General features: G+C 35.1%; 1 protein-coding gene and 1 non-coding gene across 21 annotated transcripts in view; both read left to right on the plus strand.

Annotated features, from left to right (window-relative positions):
- FAM135A (family with sequence similarity 135 member A) overlaps positions 1 to 19,779 on the plus strand; it is a 153,748-nt gene that overhangs the window by 93,864 nt on the left and 40,105 nt on the right. For all 20 annotated transcript variants that reach the window (XM_054492354.2, XM_063666309.1, XM_054492356.2 and 17 more), the window contains one exon: positions 1,747 to 1,902. In XM_054492354.2, the coding sequence (XP_054348329.1) occupies positions 1,747 to 1,902 (156 nt within the window). The remainder of the gene's footprint in view (positions 1 to 1,746; positions 1,903 to 19,779) is intronic.
- Positions 12,384 to 12,446, plus strand: LOC129039742 (U7 small nuclear RNA). The gene has a single exon (XR_008503446.1). It is a non-coding gene; the product is annotated as a U7 small nuclear RNA (small nuclear RNA).

Below are 19,779 nucleotides of genomic sequence, written 5' to 3' on the forward strand. Positions count from 1 at the left end.
CTCTTGTATGAGGTGTCTGTCGACTCATGTTGGGAGTTCTCTCCCAGTCAGAAGGCACGGGGGTCAGTGACCCACTTGAGGAGGCAGTCTGTCCCTTAGCAGAGCTGGTGCACTGTGCTCAGAGAATCCCTTTTGTCAGGATCAGCTGCTCTCTTTAGAGCCAGCAGGCAGGAATGATTAAATCTGCTGAAGCTGCACCCACAGCTGCCCTTTCCCCCAGGGGCTCTGTCCCAGGGAGATGGGAGTTTATCTGTAAGCCCCTGACTGGGGCTGTTACCCTTCCTTCAGTGATGCCCTTCCCAGTGAGGAGGAATCTAGAGAAGCAGTCTGGCCACAGCTGCTTCGGTGCACTGTGGTGAGTTCTGCCCAGTCTAAACCTTCCAGCCTCCTTAGCACTGTCAGTGGAAAACGCCTACTAAAGCCTCAGTAATGGCAGATGCCCCGCCCCTACCAAGCTTGATCTTCCCCAGTCGGCTTCAGACTGCTGTGCTGGCAGCGAGAATTTCAAGCCAGTGATTCCTAGCTTGCTGGGCTCCGTGGGAGAGGGACCCGCTGAGAGAGACCACCTGACTCCCTGGCTTCAGCCTCCTTTGCAGGGGAGTGAACGGTTCTGTCTCACTGGGGTTCCGGGCACCACTGGGGTATGAAAAAAACTCCTGCAGCTAGCTCAGTGTCTGCCCAAACAGCTGCCCAGTTTTGTGCTTGTAACCCAGGGTCCTGGTGGTACAGGCACATGAGGGAACCTCCTGATTTGCAGATTGCAAAAACTGTGAGAAAAGCATAGTGATCTGGCCGGGTAGCATAGCCCTCATGGCTTTGCTTGGCTGGGGGAGGGAGGTCCCCTGGCTTCTCGTAATGCCCCACCCTGCTTCTACTCACCCTCTGTGGGTTGGACTCACTGCCTAACCAGTGCCAATGTGATGAACTGGGTACCTCAGTTGGAAATGCAGAAATCGCCCTCCTTCTGTGATGGTGTCACTGGGAGCTGCAGACCGGAGCTGTTCCTATTCGGCCGTCTTTGGATCATGTCCTAATAACAGTATTTTATAATAGTTTGTTTACCTGCTTTTCTCCCCTCACTAGATTGTGAACTTCTCATATTAATTTTTGTATCTCTAGAATCTAGGCCATTAGCATTTAAAATGTGTTCAATAAATAGCAAGTGAGTGAATTGTTAGAAATGAAAAAAATAAGTGTTTGACAATTCTGTAAAAGGATTACTCACAAGTGAAGTAGAACCTAAGAACATAGGAGTGAGAGAAAAGGACTACGTCGGAAAGTATCACAATTTTTTCTAAGGAGTCATAGATATTTTAAGTATTTTTTCTTAGCTAATTGGGGAAAAAAATCTTGAGAATTTATTATCTTTCAAAACAATTATAACTCTCATCATTATTTGAACACTGTGTTTAAAAATCCCAGTATTTTGGTGTTAGAAGCTGATCATTCTCTATAGCATCCTAATTTGTAATTTTAGTTTACAATTGACATTATTTCAGTTAACAAGACATCTTAGATATTGAAATATTGGTTAAGTTGTTGAAAATTCCTTCAGTAACTATCAGGTAAGTAAAAAACCATTGTCAATTGGTCTTTGTTTCTACACATGTGCATGCACATACAAATGCACATTTCTTTTTTAAAACCACAAATTTGCCTTTGTATTAATATTCTCAATAACATTATATTTAAGCATGTTACATTAAATCTTGGGAAATAGTGAAATTTTTTTTCTTTTCATTTCAGAAAATAGAGAATCCTGATGAACTGGCAGAACTTATAAATATGAATCTTGCACAACTTTGCTCACTTTTGATGGCTTTATGGGGACAGTTTCTGGAAGTTATAACGCTACACGAAGAACTAAGAATATTATTAGCACAAGAGCACCATACTTTGAGGGTAAGTTAAAGAGAAGGGATTTTAGAGCATTTTAATGAGTATTATTTACCTGTAGAAAATTTTTATGAAAACAAACCTGATTTTTACCTATATATTGATAAATCAGAAAAGAGACATTTATCATAATGTTATTGTTTGACTTCCAAAATTAATAATAGAATGGAACAATACAGTTACTCATATGACCTATTTCAATCACAATCCCCGCTGCTAAGAAAAACCACCTAAAAGTAAGTAAAATAGGAAAATATATGATACAGAATAGAATAGGAACCTAAGAATAGGAATTAATAGCCAAGCCTCATTAGGGACAGGAATCAGGAACTAGAGAGCTATCTCAAACTTGTATCTCCCTCTTCTCCTTTTCCTTCCCTTCTTCTATTACTGACCTAATATAGGAATGTGTATTATTAACTTAGCAGGATGGAGGGGGCAGTCCACACATTACACATATATGTTTACTATAGACCTAGTATGGACATTATGCAGGTATTTCTATGTAATTTTATTGTATAGCATCTCAAGAGGTTTTACATGTTAAATAACTGACTATCTTTCCATCTTGTTTCCTTATATACTCTGCATGCACCCTGATTTTACTTTACGTACTAGGAGTTCCTCCAAACATCATTAATATTTTTCCTTTTTTAAAAAAATTTTCTTAATTATAAAACATAACACATAAAGTCAGAAAATGCATAAAACAGGCACATTTTATCAAGTAATTAAAGCATACACCCTTTCAGTTATTATCCAGATCAAGAAGTAGAACACTTTCAACACTACAGATATTCTCTCTGTGTCTTTTCCAATTACCATATCCTTCCTAATACTTAGAAGTAATCACTATACTGTCTTTTGTGATGATGAGTTCCTTCTGTTTTAGTTTTATCACCTATGTATGCACACTAAATAGTAGAGGTTGTTTCCACCTGTTATTGAATTCTATATAGATGAAATTGTACAGTAGTATTCTTCTCTATCTTGCTTTTTCACTCAAGACATTAGGTTATTAATCCATCTTTTTTGACAGTACCTGTAGATTGTTCATTATCATTGCTGTAATATATCTCCATTTGAATATACCCACATTTATTTATCCATTCTACTGTTGGTAGATTCTTGGATTACTTCTAACTTGTGGCTATTACAAACCAAGCTGCTATGAACATTCTTATGTATATGTCCTGGCATACCAGTTTCTCTGAAATACTTACCTGTGAGGGAAATTGCTGAGTCATAGGTTATGCATAACTTCAATTTTACTAGCTAATGTGACAGTTTTCAGAGTTGTACCAATTTTTACTCCCACCAGCACAGTTTGTTACTCCACACACTCTCCAACTCTTGATACTGGCAAGCTTTTTAAACTTTGCCAAACTGATGGATGTGAAATGGTATATTATTGTGGCTTTAATTTGCATTTCTCTGATTACCCATGCAGTTGAGCACTGCTTTGTGTGATTATTGGTTATGTAGGTTTGCTCCGTATGAAGTGCCTATTCTAATGTTTTCCCATTTCTAATAAAATTACTTTTTTCTTCTTTGTTTCTGATACTTTTCTGTGTCCTTTGTTATGTGTTTTTACTAATAGGTCCTCTCTCATTTCATGGTTTGTTGTTTTCATTGACTTTATATTGTTTTTTAATGAACTGGAGGTCTTAAGTTTAGAATAGAAGGAAACTAAGAGAAAGGCCAGACATGGACATAGCCATTTTTGGACATAACATATGTGGATCAGTGTAAAAGATGGAGATTTTTCAATAAATGATGTTTGAGACAATTGGGTATCCATGTGGTAAATATTAAATAAAATTCAGTTCCAAGTGGATTGAAGATTTAAATGTGAAAGGCAAAACTGTAAAGCTTCTAAAGTATGATCAGAAACTTACAGAAGACTTTAAAAAGTTGGCCAGGAGCAGTGGCTCACACCTGTAATCCCAGCACTTTGGGAGGCCAAGGCAGGTGGATCACCTGAGGTCAGGAGTTCAAGACCAGCCTGGCCAATGTAGTGAAACCCCATCTCTACTAAAAATACAAAAATTATCCAGGTGTGGTGGCGAGTGCCTGTAATCCCAACTACTTGGAAGGCTGAGGCAGGTGGTCGAGTGGAGGTTGCAGTGAGCTGAGATCACACCACTGCACTCCAGCCTGGGCAACAAGAGTGAAACTCCATCTCAAAAAAAAAGGTGGTGCAGAGTACTTCTATATAATTTTCATCAGAATCACAAATTAGCATTTTGGCACATTTGCTTTATCATTGCCTGTTTTTTGTAGGTAGATACACGTATAAATATATGCATACATATATACTTACATACATTGTTTTTCCTGAACAATATGATAATTATAGACATAGTATTCTTTTATCATTAAATACTTCAGCATATATATCCTAAGAATAAGGACATTCTCTTAAGTTAACCAATACACTGATCTTTAGAAAATTTTATATTGATACAATATTGATATTTAATGTATGGCCCATATTTAAGTTTTACCAATCATCTGACTAATGTTTTGCTTAACAACTTTTTCCAAGATCAAATTCAGGAACACATTGAATTCAGTTTTCATGTTCCTTTACTCATTTAATCTGGACTAATTCCTTATCTTTGCATGACCTTGACTTTTTTGAAGAGTATTGGCCAGTAAGTTGTGAACTATTCTTCAGTTTGGGTTTGTATTATATTTCCCAGTGATTAGATTAAGATGATACAGTATTGGGGGGATACTACATTTTTTTTTCAATCAATTTTGGTAAATTATATTTTTGGAGGAGTTCACCCATTCTGAGTTTTTTAATTTATAATCAAGTAATTCATAGTATCCTTCAATTATCTTTTTAATATCTACAATATCTAATGTTTTCTAGTTTCATTCCTGATTTTATTCTAGTTTCTAGTTGTTTGTGCCTTCACTCTTTTTTTCTTGATTGTCTCACCAGAAGTTTGTTATTTTATTTGTCTTTTCGAAAAAACAATTTTTGGTGGTGTTAATTTTCTCCCTGTGTGTTTTGTTTTGTTTCATTATTTTTGCTATATCGTAGTAAACAGGATCCATGTATCAAATACTGTTGTTTTATAGGATTTTTTCTTAGAATTTCTTTATTAAAGGTCAATCCCCTTCTCTAAAGGGCTAAATAAAAAGGATTCTACAATGGATAAAATAGCGTAATCACTGTATTCGACTTACTAATGGTCTGTCATCATCTTAATGTAGCAATTTAGAATGAATAGCATAATGAATGGAATATATTTTTTTCCGCAATTTTCAGGAACATCAAATCTCACTACCAAGATTTTGAACAACAATGAATTATGGTAATAGTATCAGAAAGGTAGCCAATTTTCAGGGTAAATTAAAATGATGTTGATAAGCATTAAAGGATCTCACTGACATTCTTTTTTTGGAAATTTAGGACTCTGACAAGACTTGAAAGACAGTCCACCTCTATAGAGAGGTGAGGTGAATGCCTACCAATAACTCAGGCAAAGTTTTCTTGAAATCAGAATACACAACTAGTGACCCAATTTTCTATGCTGTAAAACAAGAATCAACTTTTTCTGTTAAGGACCAAATGGTAAACATTTTGGGCTTTGGGAGCCACACATCTTTGTCTAAACTACTCAACTCTGTTGTAACATGAAAGCAGCCATGGACGGTATATGAATAAGTGAATGTGGCTGTGTTGCAATAAAGTTTTATTTACAAAAACAAGTGTTGGGCCAGATTTGGTTGTCAGGCTGTAGTTTGCCAACGCCTACATTATAAAGCTAAGAGGAGAGTTGATACCTCTTCCACAAAATAAAAGTCTGTTTGAAGGTTATTTTTAGTGACCAGTAGAAGTAAAGGCCAGTAGGAAGAAATAGTTTTACATGGGAAAGGTAATCTTCAGGGTATTTTTTTCTCTTTTTTTATTTTGTTTTTTCTTTTTTTTTTTTTTTAACTTTTATGTTTTTATTTAGTTCCTGCAAGGAGACAGGGTATTTTTTTAAAAACTATGTTTTACTAGAGAAAAATATTATAGTTCCATTAAATTGTTCTGTTTGTGTCACCCGAATGGAAGTTCTGGGAAGAGAATGGTTGCAAGGATTAGAGGCAACTTTTATAGCTTGATATTCAATGGGAAAGAAGCTATTCTGGGTGGAATAGCAACAAGAAGGTAAACTTAAAAGAGCAGCTGGTGAACACAACTTTGAGAAGAAGGGACAAAGAAAGGGGACTAAGACAAAAATCAGGTTTGTGGAAAACTAGAATACCAAAGATAAACTTTGGAATTTTACCTAGCGCTTCTCTTTTCTCACCCCATTCCAGATACCGAGATAGGGCCTATTTTGATTGCTAAATGAATCATGGAAGGATAATAAAGACAAAATAAGAAAATGTCCTAATGTTACTCAAGCAGGAATAAGCTTTGCCCTTCCCTGCAGTGTATCACAAAAACTGTGGACATGGTAGCATACTGTGTTACCTGTCTCCCATTTATGCAATTCAAGGGGAACCTTGCTAGTAAAATATCTTGTTCTTCTGAGAATACAGTGCTAAGCCTACAGGAACTGAAGTAGTCTAAAGGTCATTCAGTGTTTGTACAGGGACAGACTTAGCTACAATAAAGTATATAGGCTGTCTGATCAAACGAATTCAGAAGCAGCACAATTGAGCGAAGTCACAGAAATAAACCTCTGATATGAAATCTCTCCTTATTGGTGTGAAAGCAAATTATGAAGCAAAGAGTTGGACTAAAAAGAGGAAATGTAAATCCATACTTGAACAATTTAATAAATTAATTATATACTGGTTCAACTATATTATTTAATATTAAGATCCAGTAAGTTCAGGTTTTCAAATTTTTGGCAAATTAAGGCATCCAAACTTGTTGAGCTTCTGTAGTCACATGCTGTACACATTCATGCTACATCATAGAGACTATCGTGTGTGAATAGTTACAGGTGACCCATACTAATTAAAAAGATGAAATATATTTATGATAAGTGAATGATGTCTTTGTCATTTCAAACTAAAATGGAATGATCAAGTGGGACAACTTACATAAAAAGCAAAAAAAATCTGAAATCATCCTGAATTTTATGTGTCAAGAACTGTAAAGAATGTTGAGATTTTGCCCTCCTAATTACATGCTAACAAGTTAGCCTACCATAGATTGATTCATGTATAGCAGCAGAAAACATGAGACAAAGGACCTTATTAATGGTAGTATTATCATTTGTTCTCTTTCATTGAGCCCAGATTTCCACAGCTCAACATAAAAAAGGAGAGGTTCACACTAGTGGATTGCAATACAGGAGAAAAACTCTGAGCTTAGGGAGCCAAAATATTTTATAATGGACAGCAAGCTTTATCCACCAATGCTGTAAGTGAACCTGTTCTTTGCTCCAAAGGGAGACATCTCTCTGTTTCCCCAGGCTTTTCCCTAATACGAGCATCCTTGAAAAGATAATTTGTAACAAAGACAGTCAGGATTTCTGCTCACAAGCCTTTCAGAAATGCAAGAGACACATGAAGAATTGTCTCTCAACAGTATGTCTTATAGAGAACTTGCTTTCATTGCAGTTTATTTCCTCAATAATTTTACTGATCTTTATTGCTAGTGCTTCCAAAGATACCTCTTGTTGTGTTATAATGCTTCCCATTATAACATCAGAGATGCCATATTTAATATTGATTGTAACTTGTGTCTGGAATTATAAGTCCAATATTAGGGAGATAATATATTTAGTTTGCAGATCAGAGAGCCAGATTTTGTGCTTTGTGCTAGCATTGCTGCCCTAACCAAACTTTTGTTAGGGTTAGTGGAGTCAGACAAAGTAACTGTTGAGTTCACATTCTTTCAGAGACATGTTAACCATCAGCTTGTATAAATCTTTAGTTCTATCATGCCAAATGTTTATAAATAAAGATCCTGAAGCCAAATACATAGGGTTGCCAGATGAAATGCAGAATGCCCAGTTAAATTTGGATTTCAGGTAAACAGCAAATGATATTTCAATATAAGTATATCTGGCACAACCCTATCAAATAGCGTACTAAAGCATCAAAGGGTTTAACTGTGTTTTACATGTTTCTGTATGTGAAGTATTAATATATCTTAGATACAGAAAGAATTCCTTGCTCAAGAAGAAAACAAATTTTAAGCTTATTCTTGTGTGGAAGCAGGGCCTTTTGGAAACATATGGCTTTACTTAAAATGCGTGCACTTTTATGGTTCTAACCTAGAGCAAAAAAAATCCAAGTTGATATGGTGACTCTGCTATTCAGTTACTTAGTATTCTGTAATATTGCTCATTTAAATTCATCACATTAACATGTCTTTCCTGGCTGGGCACAGTGGCTCACACTTGTAATCCCAGCACTTTGGAAGGTGGAGGTGGGAGGATCACTTGAGGCTGGGAGTTTACAACCAGCCTGGGCAACATAGTGAGATCTTGTCTCTATTAAAAAAAAAATTATGTCTTTCCTTGAACTATAAAATGGAACTCTGCTTCTATGAGGTTAGCCTCTTTTATTCTTTGACTAACTTCTCTCCCACCTTGCAGTTGCCTGTTTATGTTTTTGATTTCATAGCAACATGTTTGTTACTAATGCTTTATTGAAATTACAGTGATTCTTCCAGGACCACTGCCTGTAAGCCCAAGGATTCATCTAAAAATTGAAAGGAGACCTTCATAGATGGATAGACTATATTGTGCTCTTGGTTTTGTTTGTTTTTCCCACAAAATGTTTATGGAAGGACCATAGTAATTTATTTATATTTTTACTTAATAAACATGTGTATAGCACTTATTATCTGTGTAAAGCACTAATTGCTTTATAAATGTTAACTCATTTAATCATCAGTCCAATCTCATGAAGTAAATATTTTGTCATTCCCATTTTATAAAAGAAATATTGAGGTTATAGAAAGGTGAAATAACTTAGCCAAAGTTGCATGACTTGTACATGGTAGTGACTGGATGGGAACCCAGGCAGTGGATGCAAACCTGATATTTCCACATTTCATCTCTTTGCCATGAATTTGCAAAGTATCAAAAATGAAGTAAATTAAGACTTCAAACAAAATAGTAGTACAAACTTATAACATTAGAGTACCGTTTATTATGACGCTGGTTTGCTATACTGTTTATATTTTACAAGCAAAAAAAAATACAATCTCAAACATAGTTTTCAGTGTCAACTTGGTGGTATAAAATATAGTTTTGCATTTTTTTCCAGTTGAATTTAAAGAGAACATGCCATTTGCTGCATTCACTGGAATTAATCATAAAAAAATACTGTAGAACACGATAAGTATGCTGCCGATGGTCTAATAGCTAGGAAATCAAAACGTTTATTGACCGCACCACCAAAGTAGAAGATTCAAAGGCATAGATGTTATGTAATATGATATATATAGGTAACTGTTTCCTAATATTTAATTTTGTTGGGGGGGGGGCGGGTGGGGATAACAAATTTTGAGGGTAACAGATTTTACGTAACACAAATTAACCATTAACAATTTTAATGTATACAATTCAGTGGCATTTAATATAGTCACAGTGTTGTGTAACCATCACCTCTGTCTTATTCCAAGACATTTTCATCACTCCAAAAGGAAACCCTATACACATTAAGGAATCACTCCCATGTCCCCTTTCCCCATTCCCTGGCAACTGCTAGTCTCATTTACTGATCTTGGAAGTTTCATATAAATGTAATCATACAACATTTTGTATCTGGTTTATTTCCCTTAGAATAATGTACCAAGTTTCATCCATGTTTTACATGTATCCATATAGTGATTTATTTTTGTAGCAGAATTCCATTGTATGGATATACTACATTATTTTATCTGTTTGTCATTGATAGACATTTAAGTTCTTTCTACCTATTGACTACTATGAATAGTTGCGGATATGAAAGTTTGTATACAAATATTTGTTTGAATATCTGTTTTTAGTTATTTGGGGTATATACCTAGGAGTGGAATTGCTGAGTCATATGGTAATTCTATGTTTAACTTTTTGAGAAGCATCCAAACTGTTTTCCACAGCAGTTGCACCACCTTACATTCCCACCAGCAATGTACAAGAATTCTAATTTTTTCATATACTCACAAACACTTGTTATATTCTGCTTTTTGTTTTGGGGTTTTTATCATGGCCAACCTAGTAAGAGTGAGATGGTATTTTCATTGTAGCTTTGATTTGCAGTACCCTAATGACTAGTGACCTTGGACACCTTTTCATATGCTTATTGACCATTTGTGTATCTCCTTTGGAGAAATGTATATTCAGGTCCTTTCCCCATATTTTAATTGGGTTGTTTGTCTTTTTGTTGTTGAGTTTTAGTTATTTATATATTCTGGTAACTAGGCCCTTAACTGATACATAATTTGCAAATGTTTTCTTCTATTCTATGAGTTGCTTTTTAACTCTCTTGATAATGTTCTTTGGTGCACAGGACATCAGGGCAGCAGGAAAAATCTTAAATTTATTTTTCCCCCAGTAAAAGAAATCCTGTAAATTAAGATAAATATATTCAGCAGTTATCATCATGATAAAAAATTTTAAAGATATAATGTAACCCTTGAGAGAAAGTATTGTGCTTATATCTGCTACTAATACAGTTTTCTTGGAATAATTATTACATGCAATGGAAAAAATCCACATGGTAAGGGGGAGAGAAAAGTATTTCTAATCTCAATTTAATTAGTGTATATCTATGTTACCATAGATTCTCATGCCTGATATCAGGATATATTTGATTTTTTAAAAAATTGAGAGTCCTCAGAGAGGCTAAAGCCCAGAAACTTTATATTCAGGAGATCTAGGTTGTATAAACACTTATACAGTCTTGTGTTACTTAATGATTAGGATACTTTCTGGAAAATGCTTTGTTAGGTGATTTCATCATTGTATGAACATCATAGAATATACTATAGAACATCATAGAATATACTACCCAAAGCTAGATAGTATGGTCTGCTACACACCTAAACTAGATAATACAGCCTGTTACTCCTATGCTACAAACCTGTACGGCATGTGACTGTACTGAATACTGTGTTGTAACACAGTGATATTTGTGTATCTAAGCCTACCTAAACATAGAAAAAGTACAGTAAAAATATGGCATTGTAATTTTAGGGGAGACCTTCCTATATGCGATCCATCATTGTCTTAAACGTCATTTTGTGGAGCATGACTATATGAACTTATTGAATTATCATTATAACATATTTTGAAAACTCAATACTTCAAGAAAATTATTTCATTACTTCACAAAATGACTTTGTGCTGCTTTTCGGTCAATTCCTACACCCCATAAGCAACTACTGTCTTGATTAGAAATAGAATTTTCATTTGCTTCAGTCAACATAATTTCTTTTAGATTAGCCCATGTTGTATATATTTGTAGTTCATTTCTTTATTGTTGAGTAGTATTTCATGGTATCGTATACCAGAATTCATTTATCTGTTCCCCTTAACTCTTCTGAGTAAAGATGCTATGAACATTCTTCTACAGATCTTTTTTGTGAACATAAGTTTTTATTTCTATTGCTTACATACATAGGAGTAAAATTGCTTGGTCATTGGGTGGATTTATCTTTAACTTAATAAAAAATCATTTTTTTTTCCAAAATGGCTATACAGTTTTAAACTCCTAACATTAATGTATGAGAGTTTCAGTTGTTCCACATGCTTGTATTGTTTGGTGTCGTCAGTCTTTAACTACTATAGTAGGGGTAAAGTGGAATTTCATTATGGCTTTATTTTGCATTTCTCTGCTGACTCCTGATATTGAGGGTTTTTGTTATGACTTTAGTTTTGTAAAATGTTAAATTAGGTTGCCTTTTTATTACTGACTTAAGATTATTTATATATATTCTAGTTATGGATCCATTGTCAAATATATCTATTAAATTCTCCTAGCCTAAGGTTTATATTTTCGTTTTCTCAGTGATATATTTTGATGAGACTAAGTACAGTTTATCTTTTTTTCTTTTATGTTTAGTGCTTTTGTGTCCTAAGAAATCTTTGCCCAAGTCATGAAAAATATTATTCTGTATTTGCTTTAGAGAGCATTAGAATTATAGATCTTACATTTAGGACTATGGGTCATCTTGAATTAATTTTTTAATTTGGTGTGAGGTGTATGGGTCAAGATTCTTTCTTTCTTTTTTCTGTTCAGGTTTTTGACATCATTTATTGAAAACACTTTTCTTACTCTATTGAATTGCCTTAAAATCTTTGTTGAAAATCAGTTGACTAATAAGCATGAGTCTATTTCTTGACCTTTTTTCCTGTTGCATTGGCCTGTTATACATCTCTATGTTAATAAATACCACACTAACTTTATTGTTATAATATTATACTAAGTCTTGTAGCCAGGTAATGGCATAAGTCCTCCAAGGTTTTCTTCTTTTTTGAGATTGTTTTGGCTATTCTAGATCTCTTGCAATTCTATATAAATTTTAAATCAAGTGTTAACAGCTCTTTTAGAATTTGTCTAGCAGGTTTTCTGGTTTTTATTGGAAAACCTTTCCTCCACAGAAAATTTTAAATCATGTCAATTTCTTTTTTTTTTTAATCATCTTGGGATTTCAGTTTACATTAAGTAAAATCTATAGATCAATTTAGGGACAATTACCTCCTTAACCATATTGATTCGGACAATTTGTGGGCATGATATAGCTTCCTATCTAGCACCCCTTTTATTTAGACCTTCAATTTCTCTAAAACCTGCTTTTGTAGTTTTTATGCCTTAAGTTTACTCATAAGCATTTTATATTATCTGATACTATTATAAATGGTTTTTAAATTTTATTTTCCAAATGGTTGCTACTAGCATGTAGAAGTATAATTGATTTTTGCATATTGACCTTATACTTTATTGCTTTGCTAAATTTTTTAGGTAGAATATTCTATAAATCTCAATCAGCTCAAGTTGGTCAATAGCGTTATTTAACCTTGGACTGACAGTTTTCCCCCTCTGTTTGAGTACTTTAAAAAGTACCATTATCTTCTGGCCTCTGTAGTCTGATTAAAAAGTCAGTTATTTATACTATTTTTCCCCTCTGGCTGCCTTTAGGATTTTTCTCCTTGTCTTTATTTTCCAGCAGTTTGACTATGATATGCCTTGTTGCAGTTTTATTGTTTTTGTTGTTGTTTGGTTTTTTTTTTTTTGTCTTTATCTTGCTTAGGATTTGCTGATATTCTTGGGGCTCTAGGTTATTTTTATCAGTTTTAAAGAGATTTGCTATTATATCTTCAGATATATTTTCTGCCCCATTTCTTTCCCTCTCTTCTCCCTCTGGTACTCTATACGTATGTTATATCATTTGATACTCTTGTTTTTCAGCAGTTTATCCTCTATGTTCTTCAGACTGAATAATTTCTGTTATTCTATCTTCAGATTCATTAACTCTTTTCTGTAGCGACTAATCTGCTCTTAATCTCATCTAGTAAAATTTCACTTCAGATATTATATATTTTACTTCTTAAATTTCCATTTGGTTCTCTCATGTATAATAGTTCCATTTTTATGCTGAGAAGCCCTGTCTGTTTACTGTTTATGACCAGCTTCTTTCAGTCATTGGACAATTTATAATCATTGTTTAAAAGTGCTTGCTTAGAATTCTAGTTTCTGAGCCAGCATCGAAGAGCTTTGGAAGTTGTTACTCCCATCCTAACCAGAAAAAAGCTGAAGGAACTGAAAAATCAACAACTCTTCTTAGATTTATCAGAGAATTAAGGTCACAGGCAAACTCCGGTCCCCAAAATTGGTGAGTCAGATAGCCAGTTACAGAGAATCCCATCTTAATGGAACAAAAACCCATGAACAGAAATCACCACTGTAGCCAGTCCTGCAATAGGAAAACTTCTAATTGATGAATTCCTAGAGACTCGGTATGGACAGATGAGTTAAAAACTCCTGGCAGGGGTGAGGGGGGTCTTAGGGGATCCCATACTTTTCATGACTTTCACTTCCAAGAGCCCTCCCAGTTTCTTTCAGTGAAAATTGCAGAAAAGCCCTCATACTTCCACATGGTGGGGAGGGAATGTAGCCATTTTGAAATACATCCAGAACATTCTGTCCTTAACAAAATATGCCTCAGTAGAAACTATCTTACCAGAGCTTCACTGACCTGGGAGGAAGAGAAATATCCAACTCTAGCCTTCTGTATGGGGGAAATAAAATATCCGTTATCATATGTTATTAGAGAATTACAAATTAAAACAAGATAACCACTGTATACCTATAAGAATGGCTATAATCCAAAACACTGGCAACAGCAAATGTTGGTGAGATGTGGAGCAACAGGAACTCCCATTCATTCCTGGTAGGAACACAAAATAGGATGGCCACTTTGGAAGACACTTTGGTAGTTTCTTACAAAACTGAACATCTTCTCATCATATAATCCAGCTATCACACCCCTTGGTGTTTACCAAAATGAATTGAAAATTTATGTCCACACAAAAACCTCCACATATAGCAGCTTTATTCATAATCATCAAAACTTGGAAGCAACCAAGATGTCCTTCAGTAGGTAACTGGATAAACAAACAGTTGTCCATTCATATAGTGGAATGTTATTTAGCAATAGAAAGAAATGATCAGTGAAGCCATGAAAAGACATAGAGGAACCTTGAAAGCATATTGCAGGCTGAAAGAAGCCAGCCTGAAAAATCTACATATACTGTATGATTTCAACTATATGACATTCTGGAAAAAGAAAAACTATGGTGACAGTAAAAAAATCTGGGTTGTCAGGGGCTCTGGGGGACAGAGGGAGGGACAGGTAGGTAGAGCACAGGGGATTTGGGGGGCAGTAAAAATATTCTGTATGATACTGTAATGGTATATATATGTCATTATATATTTTTCAAGCCCCATGTACCACACCAAGAGTGAACCTTAATGTAAATAATGGACTTTAATATTGATATATTAATATTGGTTCATCAATTGAAACAAATGTACCACAGTAACACAAGATGTAAATAACAGGGGAAGCTGGATGTGTAGGGGTGGGGAAGAAGGGCAATATGGAAACTCTTCGTACTTTCTGATCAGTTTTTCTGTAAACCTAAAACTGCTGTAAAAAAAAAGTAACTTTTTAAAAAATTGCCTACTTATTCAAACATCTCAATTATCTTGGTGTCTCTTTCTATTGGCTGATTTTATCTCGATTTACATTATATTTTCCTGATGCATTGCCTGTCTAGTGCTTGTTCCTCAGTGCTTGAAAAAGTCACTTCTGTATTTTAACCAGTTTTACAGTTGTTTGCAGAAGGAAGAGGATAAGTTCTACTCTCGTTGTCTCACTTGACATTAAAATAGAAGTTTTCAGCCCCAGCCGTACATTTGAATTACCTGGGGAACTTAAATCAGTGCTGAATGAGGTCCAGACCTAGGGAACTTTTTAAAAGTTCTGCAAGTGATTAACAGGGTTAGGGTATTCCCTGAATAACTGTGCTAGAAAGAGTGGGAACTGAAATTTGGCCTGTCCTCCTTGGAGTCTAGTTGCATCTGCCTGTAGAAGGAGCATGTTTTTGAAATTTATACTTTAAAGCTGCCATATGGATTAGCAGGATCCTAGATTCTAATGTGGACCCATTACCTTCCAGTAAGGAAACCAGAGTGTCAGTGAATTCTTACTAGCTTTTATTGAGATTTTAATATCATAAAATAGTATTTTCAACAGTATTGATGGAACTTATATTCTAGTAGAGGGAAAAAGTTAGGAATAGCTTGTATAGCCATTCTTTTCTACTTAAAGAACCTCTTTACAATGATGCATTATTTACTCAAAACATGAAGTTTGCATTTTTAAGAAGAGATACTTATTGCTTAAACTACTTGATATGATATTCTTTGAGTATAATTATGTGAATGTCTATTTTCTAAATAAAGTAGAAGTACTTCTTTCTGGGAACATATTGCTTATTTGTAGTATATAATTTGATACTTTTATATTTTGCAAGGTTTAGGCAGACTTCCAATTTGACTATAAGCATAAACAATATTTTATCACCTTTATGTGTATATATACAAACCATGTCTAGCACTTCCAGTAAATAAGTCTATCCAGGTGGGGGATGGTGGCTTACGCCAATAATGCTAACATTTTGGGAGGCTGAGGTGGGTGGATCACTTGAGCCCAGGAGTTCCAGACCAGCCTGGGCAAGATGGGGAAACCTCATCTCTACAAAAAATACAACTACTAGCCCAGGCATGGTGGCGTGCACGTCTTTCTTTTTTTTTTTTTTAGATGGAGTTTCGCTCTTGTCATCCAGGCTGGAGTGCAATGGCACGATCTTGGCTCACTGCAACCTCTGCCTCTCCGGTTCAAGCAATTCTCCTGCCTCAGCCTCCTAATTAGTTGAGATTACAGGCGCCTGCCACCATGTCCAGCTAATTTTTGTATTTTTAGTAGCGACGGGGTTTCACCGTGTTGGTCAGGCTGGTCTCGAACTCCTCCCCTCAGGTGATCCGCCCACCTCGGCCTCCCAAAGTGGTGGGATTACAGGCATGAGCCCCATGCCCAGCCAGTAGTGTGATCTTTAATGGGTAATTTTTTTTCTTTAAATATTCTAACCATAATCTTTGATGTTACTATGGGAATTGTTTTGAAGCACCACTGTAGTGCCCATATATGACAGTGAACTTAATACATGTTGTGTTTGTTCTGACTGTTTCACCAACTAGCATTCCCTTCATCTCTCTTCTTCTACTTGGGTCTCCATATTCCCTGAGAAACAGCAATATTTAAATTAGGCCAGTTAATATGCAATGATCTCTGAGTATTCAAGTGAGAGGAAAAGTTGCAAGTTTCTCAATTTAAATCAGAAGCTCGAGATGATTAAGCTTAGGGAGGAAGGCATGTCGAAAGCCAAGACAGACTGCAAGGTAGGTCTCTTGCACCAAACAGCCAACTTGTGAATGTAAAGGAAAAGTTATTGAAGGAAATTGAAATGCTTCTCTAATGGAATGATAAGAAAGTGAAACAGCCTTAGTAGTGATGTGGGAAAAGGTTGAGTGGTCTGGATAGAAGATCAAACCAGCCACAACAGTGCCTTAAGTCAAAGCCTAATCCACAGCAGGGTCCTAACTCTTTTCAATTCTATGAAGGCTGAAAGGTAAGGAAGCTACAGAAGAAAAATTTGAAACTAGCAGAGATTGAGTGTTGAGGTTTAAGGCAGGAAGTCTCCATAACATAAAAGTGTGAGGTAAGGCAGCAAGTTCTGATGGAGAAGCTACAGCACATTATCCAGAAGATCTAGCAAAAATAATTGATGAAGGTGGCTGCACTAAACAACAGATTTTCAATGGAGATAAAACAGCCTTCTAGTAGAAGAAAATGCCATCTAGGACTTTCATAGCTAGAAAAGAGAAGTCAGTACATGACTTTAAAGGGTAGGCTGACTCTCTTGTTAGGAGCTAATGTAACTGGTGCCTTGAAGTTGAAGCCAGTACTCATTTACCATTCCTAAATTCTAGAGCTCTTGAGAATTATGCAGGATCTACTCTGCTGTATTAACAAAACAACAAAGCCTAGATTACAGCACATCTGTTTACAGCGTGGTTTACTAAATATTTTAAGCCCACTGTTGAGACCTACAGTTCAGGAATAAAAAGATTCCTTTCAAAATATTATTGCTCATTAATATTGCACCTACTCAGCCAAGACCTCTCATGGAGATATACAAGGAGATTAATGATGTTTCCATGTGGATTAACACAACGATCTATTCTTCAGCCCATGTGATCCATGAGTCATTTTGACTTTCAAACTTTATTACTTAAATACATTTTGTAAGGTGATGGCTGCCCCAGATGGTGATTCCTCTGGTAGATCTGGGCAAAAGGAAAACTTTTGGGAAAAAAATCACCATTGTAGATGCCATTAAGAACATTCATGATTCAAGGAAGGAGGTCAAAATATCAACATGAACAGAAGTTTGGAAGAGGTTGATTCTAACCCTCATAGGTAACTTTGAGGGGGTCAAGACGAGTGGAGAAAATAACTGCAAATGTGGTATAAATAGCAAGAGAACTAGAATTAGAAGTGGAGCCTGAAGATGTGACTGAATGGCTGCAATCTTATTATCAAACTTGAATAGATGAAGAGTTGCTTCTTATGGATGAACAGAGAAAGTGGTTTCTTGAGATAGACTCTACTCCTGGTGAAGATGCTGTGAACATTGTTTAAATGACAACAAAAGATTTGGAATATTACATAAACTTAGTTGAAAAAGCAGTGGCAGGGGTCAAGAGAATTGACTCAATTTTGAAGTTCTACTCTGGGTAAAATGCTGTTAAACTGCATCACATGCTAAAGAGAAATATTTTGTGAAAGGAAGAGTCAATTGATGCAGCAAACTTCATTGTTGTAATTTAAGAAATTGCCATAGCCACCGCAGCCACCCTGATCAGCAGCTATCAATACCAAGGCAAGACCTTCCAGCAGCAAAACTAGCCAAAGGCTCAGATGATCATTAGCGTTTTTAACAATAAAGTATTTTTAAAGTATACACATTGGCTTTTTTAAAAAAGGTATAATGCTATTGCACACTTAATAGACTACAGTATAGTGTAAACATAACTTTTATACACACTGGGAAACTGAAAAAATTCATGTGACTTGCTTTATTGCAATATTCACCTTATTGTGGTGGTCTGGACCCTAACCCATAATATTTCCAAGGCATGCCTATACTAAACATACTTTAGTATAGGTATGATATGATATATTATATATATATGATAATGATTTAGTTGTAGTGAATTTTATTTAATGTGCTCAGCTTTAATGCACTGGTATTCCATGTTATTAAAAATGCCAGGATATTGGAATATCTATTAAAAGATCTCAAGTATTAATTTTTTATTTATTTTGTGTGATCTTTTATAGGGGAATTCTAGGCTTTTTTTTAAGGATGGATATTTCTTCATCACGTTCTCATCATTTCTTGTAACTGCCTGTGTACTTACCTCTGTAATTCATTTTTCTTTGTCTAATTTGCTCTTTTAATGTGGTGTGGATTGGGAAAGCAAATAACTGAAACCAAGTGCAATTGTATCAACTAGTAAGTATAAATCAGCTTTGTAATGAAACAATTTTATGGTATTTTGCTATGAGTTAGTGCAAGGACGTAAAAAACATTTGTTCAGTAAACATTTGCAAGGTGCTTATTTTTCTCAAGGTAGCATAGATATTAGATAATCTATCAGATATAGACCCTGCACTCAAGATTAGAATCTAATCTGAATGCACACATATAGAATTGTAATATAAATACTGTGTTAGCAATTTGAACAGCATTGTTAGAATGAACACAGATACAGGAGTATTTAACTCTGTGAAGCATTAACAAATACTTATTTTGAATGCTTGGCTGTCATCCTCCTAGCTTTTGAATAAGTGATGTTGCCAAATAAGTTTTTTTAAATTGGGCACACAAAATTCATTTTTTATAAACATCAAAAATGCATGCCAAAATACATACATATACAAAGCAGTGATATATATATTCCCCATATTTGAAATTTAAATTTGTAAATTAAAAATTTTTTTCTGTCAAACTTTTGCCTGAAAATTAGCTGTATTGCCATCAGGTGGCAGTCATACCTTAGTTATGGCCAACACTACAGTTAATACCCTTAGTTGTAATAGCTACAGCATGATAATTATGCTGAGAGTGAATTTAGAAAAAACTTCATTTGGGTGCATACAAGAAAGGAAAGATTTCTACAAGGAGTCTTAATGCAGAAAGGAAAAGGTAAGTGTTTGGAGCACAAGAATTGGAGTTTCTCAAATCTTCATTTGAATCACAGGTTTATTGCCTACTAGCTGTTATCTTGGCCAAA

The sequence above is a fragment of the Pongo pygmaeus genome, chromosome 5, assembly GCF_028885625.2.
Source record: "Pongo pygmaeus isolate AG05252 chromosome 5, NHGRI_mPonPyg2-v2.0_pri, whole genome shotgun sequence".
In the NCBI taxonomy this organism is placed as follows: Eukaryota; Metazoa; Chordata; class Mammalia; order Primates; family Hominidae; genus Pongo; species Pongo pygmaeus.